This window comes from Tachysurus fulvidraco, chromosome 14 (assembly GCF_022655615.1).
Source record: "Tachysurus fulvidraco isolate hzauxx_2018 chromosome 14, HZAU_PFXX_2.0, whole genome shotgun sequence".
NCBI classification, from domain to species: Eukaryota; Metazoa; Chordata; class Actinopteri; order Siluriformes; family Bagridae; genus Tachysurus; species Tachysurus fulvidraco.
This window is the reverse complement of record NC_062531.1, coordinates 12,413,760-12,425,529: the sequence shown is the minus strand read 5'-3', so window position 1 is coordinate 12,425,529 and position 11,770 is coordinate 12,413,760. Positions and strand designations below refer to the sequence as shown.

Here is an 11,770-nt window from a genome sequence, read left to right as displayed (position 1 = left end):
ATGAATGAAATTACAGAGTGGTGAAATTGAGAACGCACACTCTCCTCATGTACGTGATAATGCTTATATGAAATCTGGTGCTAGGATTTCTCAGTGTTTTCTTCCTGATGGTTTCTGAAGAGCATTTTCTTCAAAATGACAAAATAAAAGCATGATACAAATGTAACAGTTAACTCTAAACTAAACAGAGTAAAGCCTAACATGTCTATTCAAAGGAGTACCGTGTTATTCAGAACTGAAAAAAAAAAAAAAAAAAAAAAAAAATCAAGCAAACATGCCAGGATAAATCAGTGAACACGAGCAACACCATTCAGTTTAATCACTTTATTGTGGTAACTGCATGTCATTATTTCATTGTTCATAATTCAAAACTCCCTGTTGATGCATTCAAAAACAATACAATTATCTTCATACATATCAAGAGCAACGAATAAAAACCTGTACATCTGTACTATTAAGTGTCGTGTAGACTGCTATATACACACCCTCAGGTAATAGTCAAAGTTCCTGCTGCACGAGCGCAGCTTGAGAACAGTGGCTACTTGTTCAGCTTCAAGTCAGGAGGAGGGAATCCGAGACCTGGTTAACAAATCAAATGAAAAAAATCTGCCTACATCTTCTTCCTGTATAACTGAAGCAGAAGAAAGAAAACAAAGGAGAGGGCAGTAGTTGTAGAGGAATATATTTATAAGTATATTTCTGGCTAGGGTTAAAGTAATGACTGTGGTTTAGGATATAACCAGGAGCAGTGTGCTATATCAAGCATGCAAGTATTTCAGTCTAATCAAGCCTTTTACATCTTAGAGGTAGTGATGCACCGAAAATAAATCCTGTCTCAGACCAAAATTTAGGACACACTGGACTGAAAAAGTTATATATATTTAAATGTGTTTATTTTCTTAACCATTGCAGGAATTACTTAAAATAATGACCCTTTTTATTTATGCTTTGGAATAATTCAGATAATTCACCCAAGCAGTACATGGTGATGATGTAACATCACTGATCGTTTGCATAGCAGGTAGCATTTAAAAAATAAATAAATCCAGCACTGCAAAAACACATGCAATTACAAATAAATGTCTATCGTTGGCATGTGCATTATGGGTAGTGCCAGAAAATGTAGTTGTGTGTCTGTGTGTGTGCGTGTGTGCGCGTGCAATGGTGCACGCAAATAATGCAACAGAAAAAAACTGATGCATGGTTTCCAGACTGGACCCACTGATTTTGAGTTTAAACAGAAATGTGGGATCTAGCATAATCTGGCAACACTGAACAAAGTGATTCACTACATATACGTCAGTGATGTATTATTAGATTCTCGACATTAGCTACAATACGTCTTTTGTATTCAGTCTAAAAAATTTGTTTTTCAGTCAGCACCATTTATTTACAGGTGTTGGAGGAAATCTCGGTGCATCCCTACTTTGCGGTAATATGTTTGTAACCCCAAAAGCATTTACGCTGACAAATTTGTTTCTTGCCATACAAGACATGATAATGTGGTTACATCCTTATTTCAAGCCAGAAGCATTAATCATTGTAGCTTTTTTAAACCTGCTACACATGTCAAGCGGCGCAGCAGCAGTCATGCGCACATCAGGGCGCCGTATACGTCTAATTCGGCTGCAAGCATCATGCCACTGAAGCATGTACAAAAGCATGTACACTTCTGCAACGGTTTTCAAGTGTAAAAAAACAAAGGTGTTGCAGAAATGTGCTGCTTTGCCGGCTGTGCCCTCTCCTTCGGTCATCTTTCTCCTAGCTGTCCAGCTGCTCCTGCTACTTCTCTAACTACTGTCTACAGAATATATAGTCTAGTGGGGAAAAGCAATGTTTTCTCTTTTTTTTGTTTTGTTCTTAATTGTTCTGTACAATGGCTGATTCCTTAACAAGGCTAATGTAATAAATTCAAGTTGAAATTCAAAGCTGAACCTTAACTTTCACATTTTGACATTTCAACTGTCGACACTTACAAAAACATATAAGAACAAAGGCCTTATTCCTTTCTGCAAAGAGAACGAGGATGACATCGTTAATTAGCATTTCAATAGCGCAGTCGAGTAGATTGACCTCAGAAGTTATAGTATCAAAACATGGCACCGTTTCTTAAATATAATGATTGGCTCATATTATGGCTCCTTCTTGTAATTCAACCTCAGGTTTTTTTTTTTGTTGGTTTATTTGTTTTTTTTTTCAACCTACACTTGATGGTCTAACTTGCTACTGGCTGAAGTTAATCGACAGGTAGACGAGACGCCTTTGACGTGGTGATTATTGGGCGTGCTGTTCAGAACCGCATACTTATACATTGGCACTGTGGGTGGCTATTCACCTTAGTTTTGATAGCGAAGGGAGCTAAAGCAAGGAGCCTGTTAACTTGTGTGTTGCAAAAAAAAAAAAGCACCAGGGTCTGACCATGCTGAGATTTCTTATCAAGGGGATTAGAGGGCCACTAAAAAGCATTGCACATTTCACCACGTTACATTAGGACAAAGTGTCAAAAGAGGGGTCAGGACAATAAAAACATATCTTTCTATAGGATGATGCTCGCAGAGTACATCTAACAGTCATGCATCTAACTTATTTTCATCATGTTTCGAACATCATGTTACATCATGGAAGAGGTCGGCACTTTTTTGCCTGTTTTTGTGTGCCAGGGTATAATAATAATAATAATAATAATAATAATAATAATAATAATAATAATAATAATATGCTGTTGTTTTTGTTACTGTAAACATAGCTTGAAGAATATTATATTCTGTGCTACATATAGTATTTCTGATATGTTTGTAGCTGATAAATCAGACTAGACTTTAAAATATTGTTCTGGTATAAAGCCTACAAGTTTTCTGGGAGTTTTCTTTATGCACGATAGTCTTGCTTTACAAGAAGTATCTGCTACAGTACTGTCTCTCTCTCTGACGTGAAAAAGGTTACCAAACATCATCCCAATTCGATACAAACACGACAATGCAGATTTGCTCTTTTAGGAATCGAATACAAAGTGAACACTTAGGCTGGTTAAAGTCTCCAGAAGGTCAATAAACTTGTGAGCTTGTCACATTTCGCTTCTACTCTTATAATACAGTTGGACTCTTTGTAACTCGATAAATGCTTGTGACATGCTATTACATACAGCATGAATAACATGACATATCCTGCATACGCATCTACTAGTGTTATAAATCTTATAGAAGAAATACTTGTTCTTTTTTTCGTTCTTAATTAACGTTTTTAAATACTGCTGTGTAGTGAAATTTGTTTTAGGGTAAAGATACGTGGTGTATACTGAAACAGGAAACAGGGAGATGGCCTCCTATTGCTTAGACAGGCAGAGGTAAAGAGAGATGCATAAGCTGGTGCTGCAGTACGTCTGACACTAGATGACCTCAGAAAGTCTTCCCTTCTGTTCCATGCCAGTCATTTCTCAGCAAACCTCCCGTGCTTCAAAAGTACACAATATTCCCAATCTAGGCCTCGGTAGAAAAAAAACTCCTCCGCAATTTTGATCAGTAAGTCTTACAAAATGCATAGAAGACACCAGTATCAAAATGCCCTTTTTATCTCCTGAAACGAGGGATCGAACGCATGAAGCTAAGAGAGTGAATGATAGATGTGGGAACAGCAATCTTGATGCAGACTGGAGGAGGGCTGAGCAAAGGGGATCTAACTGGCCTTGGGGTTTGTTTCTTTTTCTGCCATTTTGTAATGCGCTGGGAATCTGGAATGGCTCTGAAACGGCAATTCTAAACACAACATGAGAAACATGAGAAACAAAAACTCCGGGATCCTGAATTCAACACAGACGTCTTAACAGAAGTCTAGTGTTTCACGTAAAGGAATATCACATGAGGCACTTGTAATGACTCGCTGACCGGTTGCAGAATGTGTGCAGTATTTTTTTTTCCTCTGTCTTGTGTACTGAGTCTTGCAAAGGTTTATAGTTCAAGAGGCAGAAGAATGCTTAATTGCACACTCTCTACTTTGCTACGTCATTTAATCTTTTGTTTATATCATCTTTTTTTATTTTATTAAATAGATACTTTTTTTTCTTTTTTTTGGTAAACACCAGCTAAAGAAGCAGAAGGCACCTGGAGAAGTCTGAGATGGCTCACTAGCCTCATAATAAAACAGTTCTTTCCCCGTCCTTTCCCCAGCACGGACAGCTAGATCGACACACTCGGTGGGGGAGAGGGTTACAGTCTGGTCACGGAAAAGCAAGCAGCTAATACAGATCTTAAATAAATCTTCCTCTATTTTTCTGTAATAGAATCTTAATGCATTCATAAGAAAATAAAAATATCAAAATAAAAAAAATGTCAAAATGACAAGATAAAAAAGAACTTGTACATGCTATGAACAACACTATGAATACATACACGCATATGGATTTGCCTTGCAGTTTAGCAACCAATCAGAACCATCCCATGATGGCAGCATGCTCTCTCCTTTTGTGTCACCGGCCTCTATGTGATGGTCCTTTCAGTTCGCCTGGACTGCAGACACGGGTGCTGGTTGCAATTCAAGCGGCTCGTCTTGAAAATGTGAAAGCAGGTGTTTTTTTTTTCTTTTCAAGATGGACGAGAGCTGGTGGGATGAAAGTGGTGTGCTGGTCTCCAAATGACATGCATGTGTGTGTGTGTGTTTCTGTATGAGAGAGAGAGAGAGTTCAGAGAGAGTAATCTTTTTAGAACCAAAGGCCTCCTGAATGCTGGCTCAACCGGTTACCTTCTAAGACCTGAGAGAGTTTATAGGGGCTGGGGACGAGCCATGGGCCCGGGGTGAGGTTTGGGGTAGCAGAGATCTCCAGGGTGTTGCTGAGGTCTCTGGGGTCAAGGGACCAATGCGCCCCTGCGAACGAGATGCTAGCTGCAGACACGCTGACTTCAGAAATGCTGAGTGCAGAGTCAGCGTCAGAAAGATTGCCATCGTCACCCAGAGACATGAGGAAGGAGAAGGGTGCTTTCTGTGTGACCCCAGTAACCTCTTCTGTGCCCTCAGGCACATCATTGTTGTTGTTTTCTATATTTCCATACTTTTTTCCCTCCTTCTTTTCATCTCTCCTCCGCCTCCCTCTTGAATCTGACTGCTCCCTTTCCTCTTCCTGTTCCCTCTCTTCTCTCTCATGAGTTCCAATTGTCACTTTGTTCCTCCTGCCTCCAGAACTCCTCTTTTTCTCCTTCTCCCTCTCCCTCCTCTCTCTTCGCTGCATGTCCTCTTCCACCCCCTCGGTACTTCTTGGAGCCTTTTTGGTTGTACTCTGCCTTGGTTTCTCTCTCTCTCTCTTCCTCCCTGAGTGGGAGCTCGCTGTGATGCTGACCAAGTCACCTGAAGCCTGCTCAATCTCTGGAGTGCCTCTCCTCTCCTCCTCTGCTCCTCCTCGGCTGCTACGTCCTTGTTTCCACCCCCTTTGTCTCTCTGCCTCTCTGTCCACACTTTTCTCAATGCTCCTTGGCAGGGAGAAAGCCACTCCACTCTCAACCGGTTCCTCAGAGCGTAAGGAGGAGGGGGAGGCTGCTCCACCTTCATGGCCTGAGAGAGAGCGAGAAAGAGAAAGATAGAGAGAGAAAGATAGGGACAAAGAGTGAGTGAGAGAGAGAGAGAGAGAGAGAGAGAGATGAACTTGAAATGATACACACACCCATATGAGAGCTCATTGTTATAATAGACTGGAATGAATGTGAGGTGAACAGACAAACGAGTAAACAGAAATGCTATGTACTGAACTGCCACATTGCATTAATCTCCTTTTCACTTTGCTGTAATCAGACACCATGCCGGCTGCATACTACATCACTTCAGCTAGTCCTAGGGACTAAAGTATAAATGCTTTCCATGTTACATTTGAAATAATAATGAGTTCTATTATATTCAGAAATAAAAATATAGCATCAAGCATCATTCGGTGTTATCTAAGCCCTACCTAACATACACTAGGTAAACACTCACTGTATGACTAGCTGTTGGCAGCCATTAATGTTAGTTGGATGAGAGATAAGGTTAAAGATTTAGGCTTTTTTTCTAATATTAAAACAAACCAATTTACAGTGAAGTCAGAATGGCACTAATTAATGCTATAACTATTGCTGCTACACAACCAAATAGTTCACAGTTTACAGCCCACTGTTCTGCATAGTGTTATGTCACGACTCAAGTTCCTGGAGACATGACATTTCGTTTCAATGTATAGAGAGGAATGACAATAAAAACCCACTTCAAATGACTTGAAGTACAGTATTCTAACCCTGTATATACATATTAAGTAACACTGGGCTAACCCTAAACCTAAGCCTAATTGGAAAGCAATGACGGATTGAAGTTCCTTGGGATTTAATCTGTAATCTGTAAGTGAGTGTTGTAAAGAAGTGTACGGAATAGACAAGATGAAGGTGAAAGGTTATCTCTAGCAGTCATTTAAAGACAAGAAGCAGGGAGTAAACAAAAAGAGCCAAAAACACTGCTGAGAACCTAAGGCAACCTAAAAAAAACAGGCAAAACTAATAGGAACAGCTACCAACCGTGTGTTTTCTGTCCGGCCGATGACATAGAAGCAAGGCTCGCCCTGTTTGGAGTTGGTCATGCAGAGCGATAAGCTGGAAAGCTCCACTGAGGTATAGAAAGAGAAAGAAAAAAAGGGAAAGAGAAGGGGGAGGGTGGATGACAGCCGCATGGAAGACCGATAGGGAAAAAAAAAGAGGGGGGAAAAAACAGACAAGACAAAGAAGAAAAATCCCAAAGCATAGTTAGGAAAAGGTGAACAGAAAGTTGCCCATCGTGCTGGAAGTGAACAGAGAGATTCCCTCTACACACGCTAAGACCAAAAGAAGAGTACTGAAATACCAAGAGCAATACCTACGTGTCCCTTTCTCCTTACCGTAGTCTGGTACATATCCATTTCCTCTCTTCAGGACCAGGTGGATGCGGTGTCCTCCTTTGCGTATCTGTTCCACGGCTTGGCTATGCGTCATGCCTGCTGTGCTGTCCCCGTTAATCTCCACCAGCTGATCACTCACCTAAATCGACATGACAGGCCTTACTGAACAATTTACTGAGCAAATTAACGAACAAACACCACCTGCCACAAAGGTAAGCCATGCTATACTGTGCTGGATTATATTGGAAGAATTTACTGTAATTAGAGGTGTCGTAGAGATGCTCCAGGTTGTGTTCAGAATGAGGTATATAAGGATGTATACAGAAAGTGTCAGAAAGTATTGTGCATGTGTGTGTAAACGTGTACCTGTATTTTTTGGCTGCGAGATGCTGGTCCTCCTTCCATTAGCCCCAACACATACAGTCCCATGTTGTACTCACTGCCCCCTCTCAAACTGAAGCCAAAACCTGTCGGGCCTCTGTCCAGATCCACACTGTAATACCGAGGGTCCTGCTGAAAGAAATGGACAGAGAGAGATAGATATAGAGAGAGAGAATTGGAAAGAAAGCATAAACAATTCCATTGTTTAAAGTTCTTTGTATTTTATCCCTTTCAAATACTATTGGTAACTTTACATTATATGACCTATATGGTTTGTGAACACCTGACCATCACGCCCATATGTGCTTTTTAAATCCCATTCCATATTTACTGCCATCTATGCTCTTGTAATAACATCTATAAAACCACTCCATTAGATTTTGGAGTGTTGTGGTGGGGACAAGAGCATTAGTCAGGTCACTGATGCAAGGTGGACAACTTACTTTAAAAGTCCACAGCTAAATATGGTTAAACTGATGATAAAAAAGCTTCTTGACTTGACTTGACTTGGGGTGTGATCTACTTTTCAGCTCAACCCAAAAGTTCATTTTGGTTGTGGTCAGTGCTCTGTGCAGAACCCTTGAGTTCTTCCACTTGTTTATGGAGTTTACATTGTGTACAGGGACAATGTCATTCTGTAAGAGGTTCACGCCTCTACCTCCCAGTGAAGGAAAATTGTAACGACACAAACTACAACATTTTGAAGAAGACCCACATATACAGTAGGTGTGATGTTCAGCTGTCCGAAAACCTTTGCCCATATAGAGTGTCTAATAAAGTGCAGCGTTAAAACAGCTTGAAAATCATCATTTGATTTGACTGGGAATTGAGAAACAGCCTTACTGTAAGAAGGTAGTTAAAGTAAAATATAGATATCTAAAACGTAAAGCAGTCTGCATGATTCACACAAGCCATTTTCCGATGTATATGCTTTAACCAACACAACATGTAATGCAACACAGGAGAGTTTGTGTTATGTCTTCTCAGCAGACATACAGTAACAAAATAATATCACATCACTAAAGACATTTAGCAGTTGACACGAGGCAGATACAAATGCAGGGTGTAATACAAATACCAGAAACAAAAATAGAAACAAGAACCCTGTAATGGGAACGAACAAAAGCAAAAACGAGGCCGAGAGCAACGTGATACAAAACACACAAGATATTTAGCACAATAAAGGTGATGCACCATAAAAGCTTGACAACTAAACACAGAAACAGGAACTTAAACAGTGTTACTAATTTTGAGAGTAATCAGTGAGGCATGTGAGCAGGTCATATCATTTCTCATGTCAAGATGTTTGCATGATTGCATGTTATAAAAGACATGTCTGTTGTTAATCAATTTGTAATATATAGTCTCTAACCCAATATGAGTTATGCTTGAAGTCTAAAAAATGTGATTCCATTTTTTCCCTCTCTGGTTGCTAGGTACCTCGCTGACTGAAATGACATTCACGCTGCGTTATAAAAGAATATATTTATGATTCCGTGGTTTATATTAAGCTCATATGAAAGTCACCTTTTGTCTGGTTATGTGCCCTTTTCTTAACTTGCTTTCTGCATCAAAGTCTGTATACTCTGTCAGGTTGGAGGCATCTAAGAGAGAGAGAAAGAAAAAAAAAAAAAGCATTGTCACAAGAAAATAAAAAAAATCAAAAAATTAACAAATGATGCACTGGTGCCCTCTGGAGGACACACTGTTCTACAAAAAGAAGCTGTGTTGAGTCACAGAAATTATAAATAAGGTAACACGAAGTACAAATATTAGCTGTAATAGGGCAAACCTTGCCAGTGACAAACCATTACTTGTGTTCAGAGTTTCTCTTTTGGTCTTTTTGGGACAAGACGACCCCATTTTAAAGTTCGAATCAGACACAGAGCACAGCAGAAAGAACTGTTTCCAGACACAGGAGGTAGTTTAATTTCCCCAGTGAACATGTTTATAGACATTTGTCACATACATTTTTACCTGAACACAATGAAATAAATGATTAAAAATAACAGATTTTTGTAATTTTTGTGAATTTAGAATTTGTGATTCTAATTCCATTCTTTACATTTGTGTGTTTACTTAAAAATAAATCAAGATTAGACTTCCAGGAAAACAAAGATAAGCTGTTAAACCGATAAAGTTCATTGCTAATCAGAGAAGCCCCTGTTTCCCATGAGCACTGAACAGTATTGATCCAGTATCGAACAGAACAAGAGGAATAAGCATACTGTTGTTGGCGCGTGGGATGATGGTGAGGCGGAGTGTGTTGCCTGCTCGCCGCAGGATCTGCGCCAGATCTCTGTGAGGCAGTGTGAGCACAGAGCGGCCCTCAACTGCCTCCAAATGATCACCCTGCTGGATCTGACCGCTGCGTGCTGCTGGACTGCCCCTTCGCACGGTCACAAACCTGTGAGAGAACAGCGACGATGCTGGAGAGAGAGGGAAAGAGGGAACGAGAGAAAGAGAAAAAGAGAGAGAGAGACAAAATCCCCAATTATTGTTGATGTACCAAAGTGCGCAGTGTGTACTGTGACATAGTCTTTCATTTAACATGCTTTTAAAGGACACACATATCAGTCTGAATTCTGAAAACCCTTTAAATAGGAGACAAAAATGACAAGACTGTTAGATTGTATTCTTTTTAGAGCAAATATCGTATTTTTTTTCAGTTTGGCTGTTATACAGAGTACAGAGCATTAGTAATGTATTATTGCAGTACAGTGCAGCACAAAGAAGTTTATATAGCAAACTAATTTTTGCAATAGAAAACCTTACCTATAATATGCATATAAAACTCCTAAAATTAGTACAAGTGTTCAGTTTTTTTAACCTGAGAGTAATAATCTTCAGAAAAAGAGCTGACGTTAGTGCCAGTCACATCCCGTCCATCTTTTCTTTTGCACTCTTGACATGCACCGCTAAGCAGAGACTAGAACATAAGGGGGTTAAAGGATCTGTTGCAGTCTCCATCTTTCATTCTGTGAGGACATGCATACATAATCGATATTAAGCAAAGGTGGTCCAAAATAGTTCCATCAACCACCAAAGAGGCCACACAAAGTGACAGCGCTGCTAATAATTGATGAAAGATTTAATAATCGAACACAGGCTGCGTCTGATTTTGTCATGAACTGACCCTTGAATTCACAGCAACTGGATCACAACACAACTCATACTCACTGCTGGATATTTAGCCTCTTCACACACAAATTTACTATTGTGGTGTGCAAGCAGAGTCTTGTGTGCTGTAGGTTGCATTTTTGCCATATTTATAAGTTAGTGCCAATGCAGCGAGAGTGTGAGGCTGGTGAGAACTTGATCCGAATTATCCATTCAGTTCTCCTTTTGAGAGGGAACAAGTGAGAGGTGTGATCGTGTAACACTACGTCTCAGACAGGTGTTGGTAGTGTAGTGTTTAATCAGTTCTCATGTTCCTGCATCAGGCCAACTAATTTAACCTGCCGGTGAAAAGCTGTATGAAAAGAAAATAGAAACTCAAGCATTCCCACAAGTATTAACAACTTTATTTAGTCTGAGGACGAGGAGCTCAATTCAGAAGGAGAAGATGTAGAGAAGGATCCAAAAACCTCCAGTCAAATACAATATCCCAGAACCCCAACAGAAAACACAATTTAGTTATTCATCAACATTTAGGAATGTTAACATTAAGGAATGAAAATTAACTCTTAAATAATTAATAGCACCCAAATTTGTACGTTTAATAAGTTAGTCACCACTGAAATGTTAATAAGTTAGTGATTTAGATTAGTTTTTGATACATTTATCAGTTCTTATTTATGGGTTGAGACTTTCAGACCCCAGTATGTCAATGTATCATGATATCCAGAAAACATTTTTAACTAGATCCTAAATAGCACATAACAATCCAGCATCATATGACCAGACTCCCAAAACATCTCCTGAAGATAGGATGAACGCTTTCCTGTTCTGCCACTCAAAAGGCTTAATGGCAGCTATGTGACTGAGGTTGACTTCTAAAATACCAACTCCTGTGCTCCAGAGCCTGCATCGTCTAAATATTACCTCTAGTTAAGCTCCTCTCACATTGTAAAGTCACCCGATTACTAATAAAACTTAACTACTCGCAGTCACACTACTCACTTTAAATAACCAGGACTTTCATCGCTCCAGAATTGGGAATGTAACCATAAACTGATTCCAGACTGCTGATTTGGTCACGTTTAGTTTACGCCTGCCTGCTGTTCACCTGGTTTACATTTTTGAGTAAGGTTTAGCAAGGACATCCCTACTATCTAAAAAATATCCTGCCTAATGCTCTCCAACCAAGAGCTTTGCACCATCTAATATGTGTGTTGACCTGGTAACCTGGAATCATACAGTACCACCATTGCCCTGATCACTCAAAGGTTACAAAGAACCAGCGACACACTTTGATAGATAAAACTGACCCTTAGGTTACCAGAAGCACAAAGTTGCAAGGTTCCAAATAACAAGCAAGCAGAACGTTAAGAAGATCAATCTTACACT

The 11,770-nt window shown here is 39.7% G+C and overlaps 1 protein-coding gene across 5 annotated transcripts in view; it reads right to left on the bottom strand.

Moving 5' to 3' along the window:
* Window positions 1-309: 309 nt before the first annotated feature.
* magixa (MAGI family member, X-linked a) overlaps window positions 310-11,770 on the bottom strand; it is a 69,135-nt gene continuing 57,674 nt past the window's right edge. For 3 of the 5 annotated variants that reach the window (XM_027166894.2, XM_047823170.1, XM_027166892.2), the window contains exons 13-17: window positions 9,490-9,690; window positions 8,789-8,865; window positions 7,247-7,393; window positions 6,881-7,019; window positions 310-5,538 (exon numbers count right to left, since the gene is read on the bottom strand). In XM_027166894.2, coding sequence (XP_027022695.2) covers window positions 4,694-5,538; window positions 6,881-7,019; window positions 7,247-7,393; window positions 8,789-8,865; window positions 9,490-9,690 — 1,409 coding nt within the window. In that variant the 3' untranslated portion in view covers window positions 310-4,693. Of the gene's footprint in view, window positions 5,539-6,524; window positions 6,613-6,880; window positions 7,020-7,246; window positions 7,394-8,788; window positions 8,866-9,489; window positions 9,691-11,770 lie in introns of all 5 variants that reach the window. The other 2 variants (XM_027166895.2, XM_027166893.2) reach the window with 2 other exon arrangements.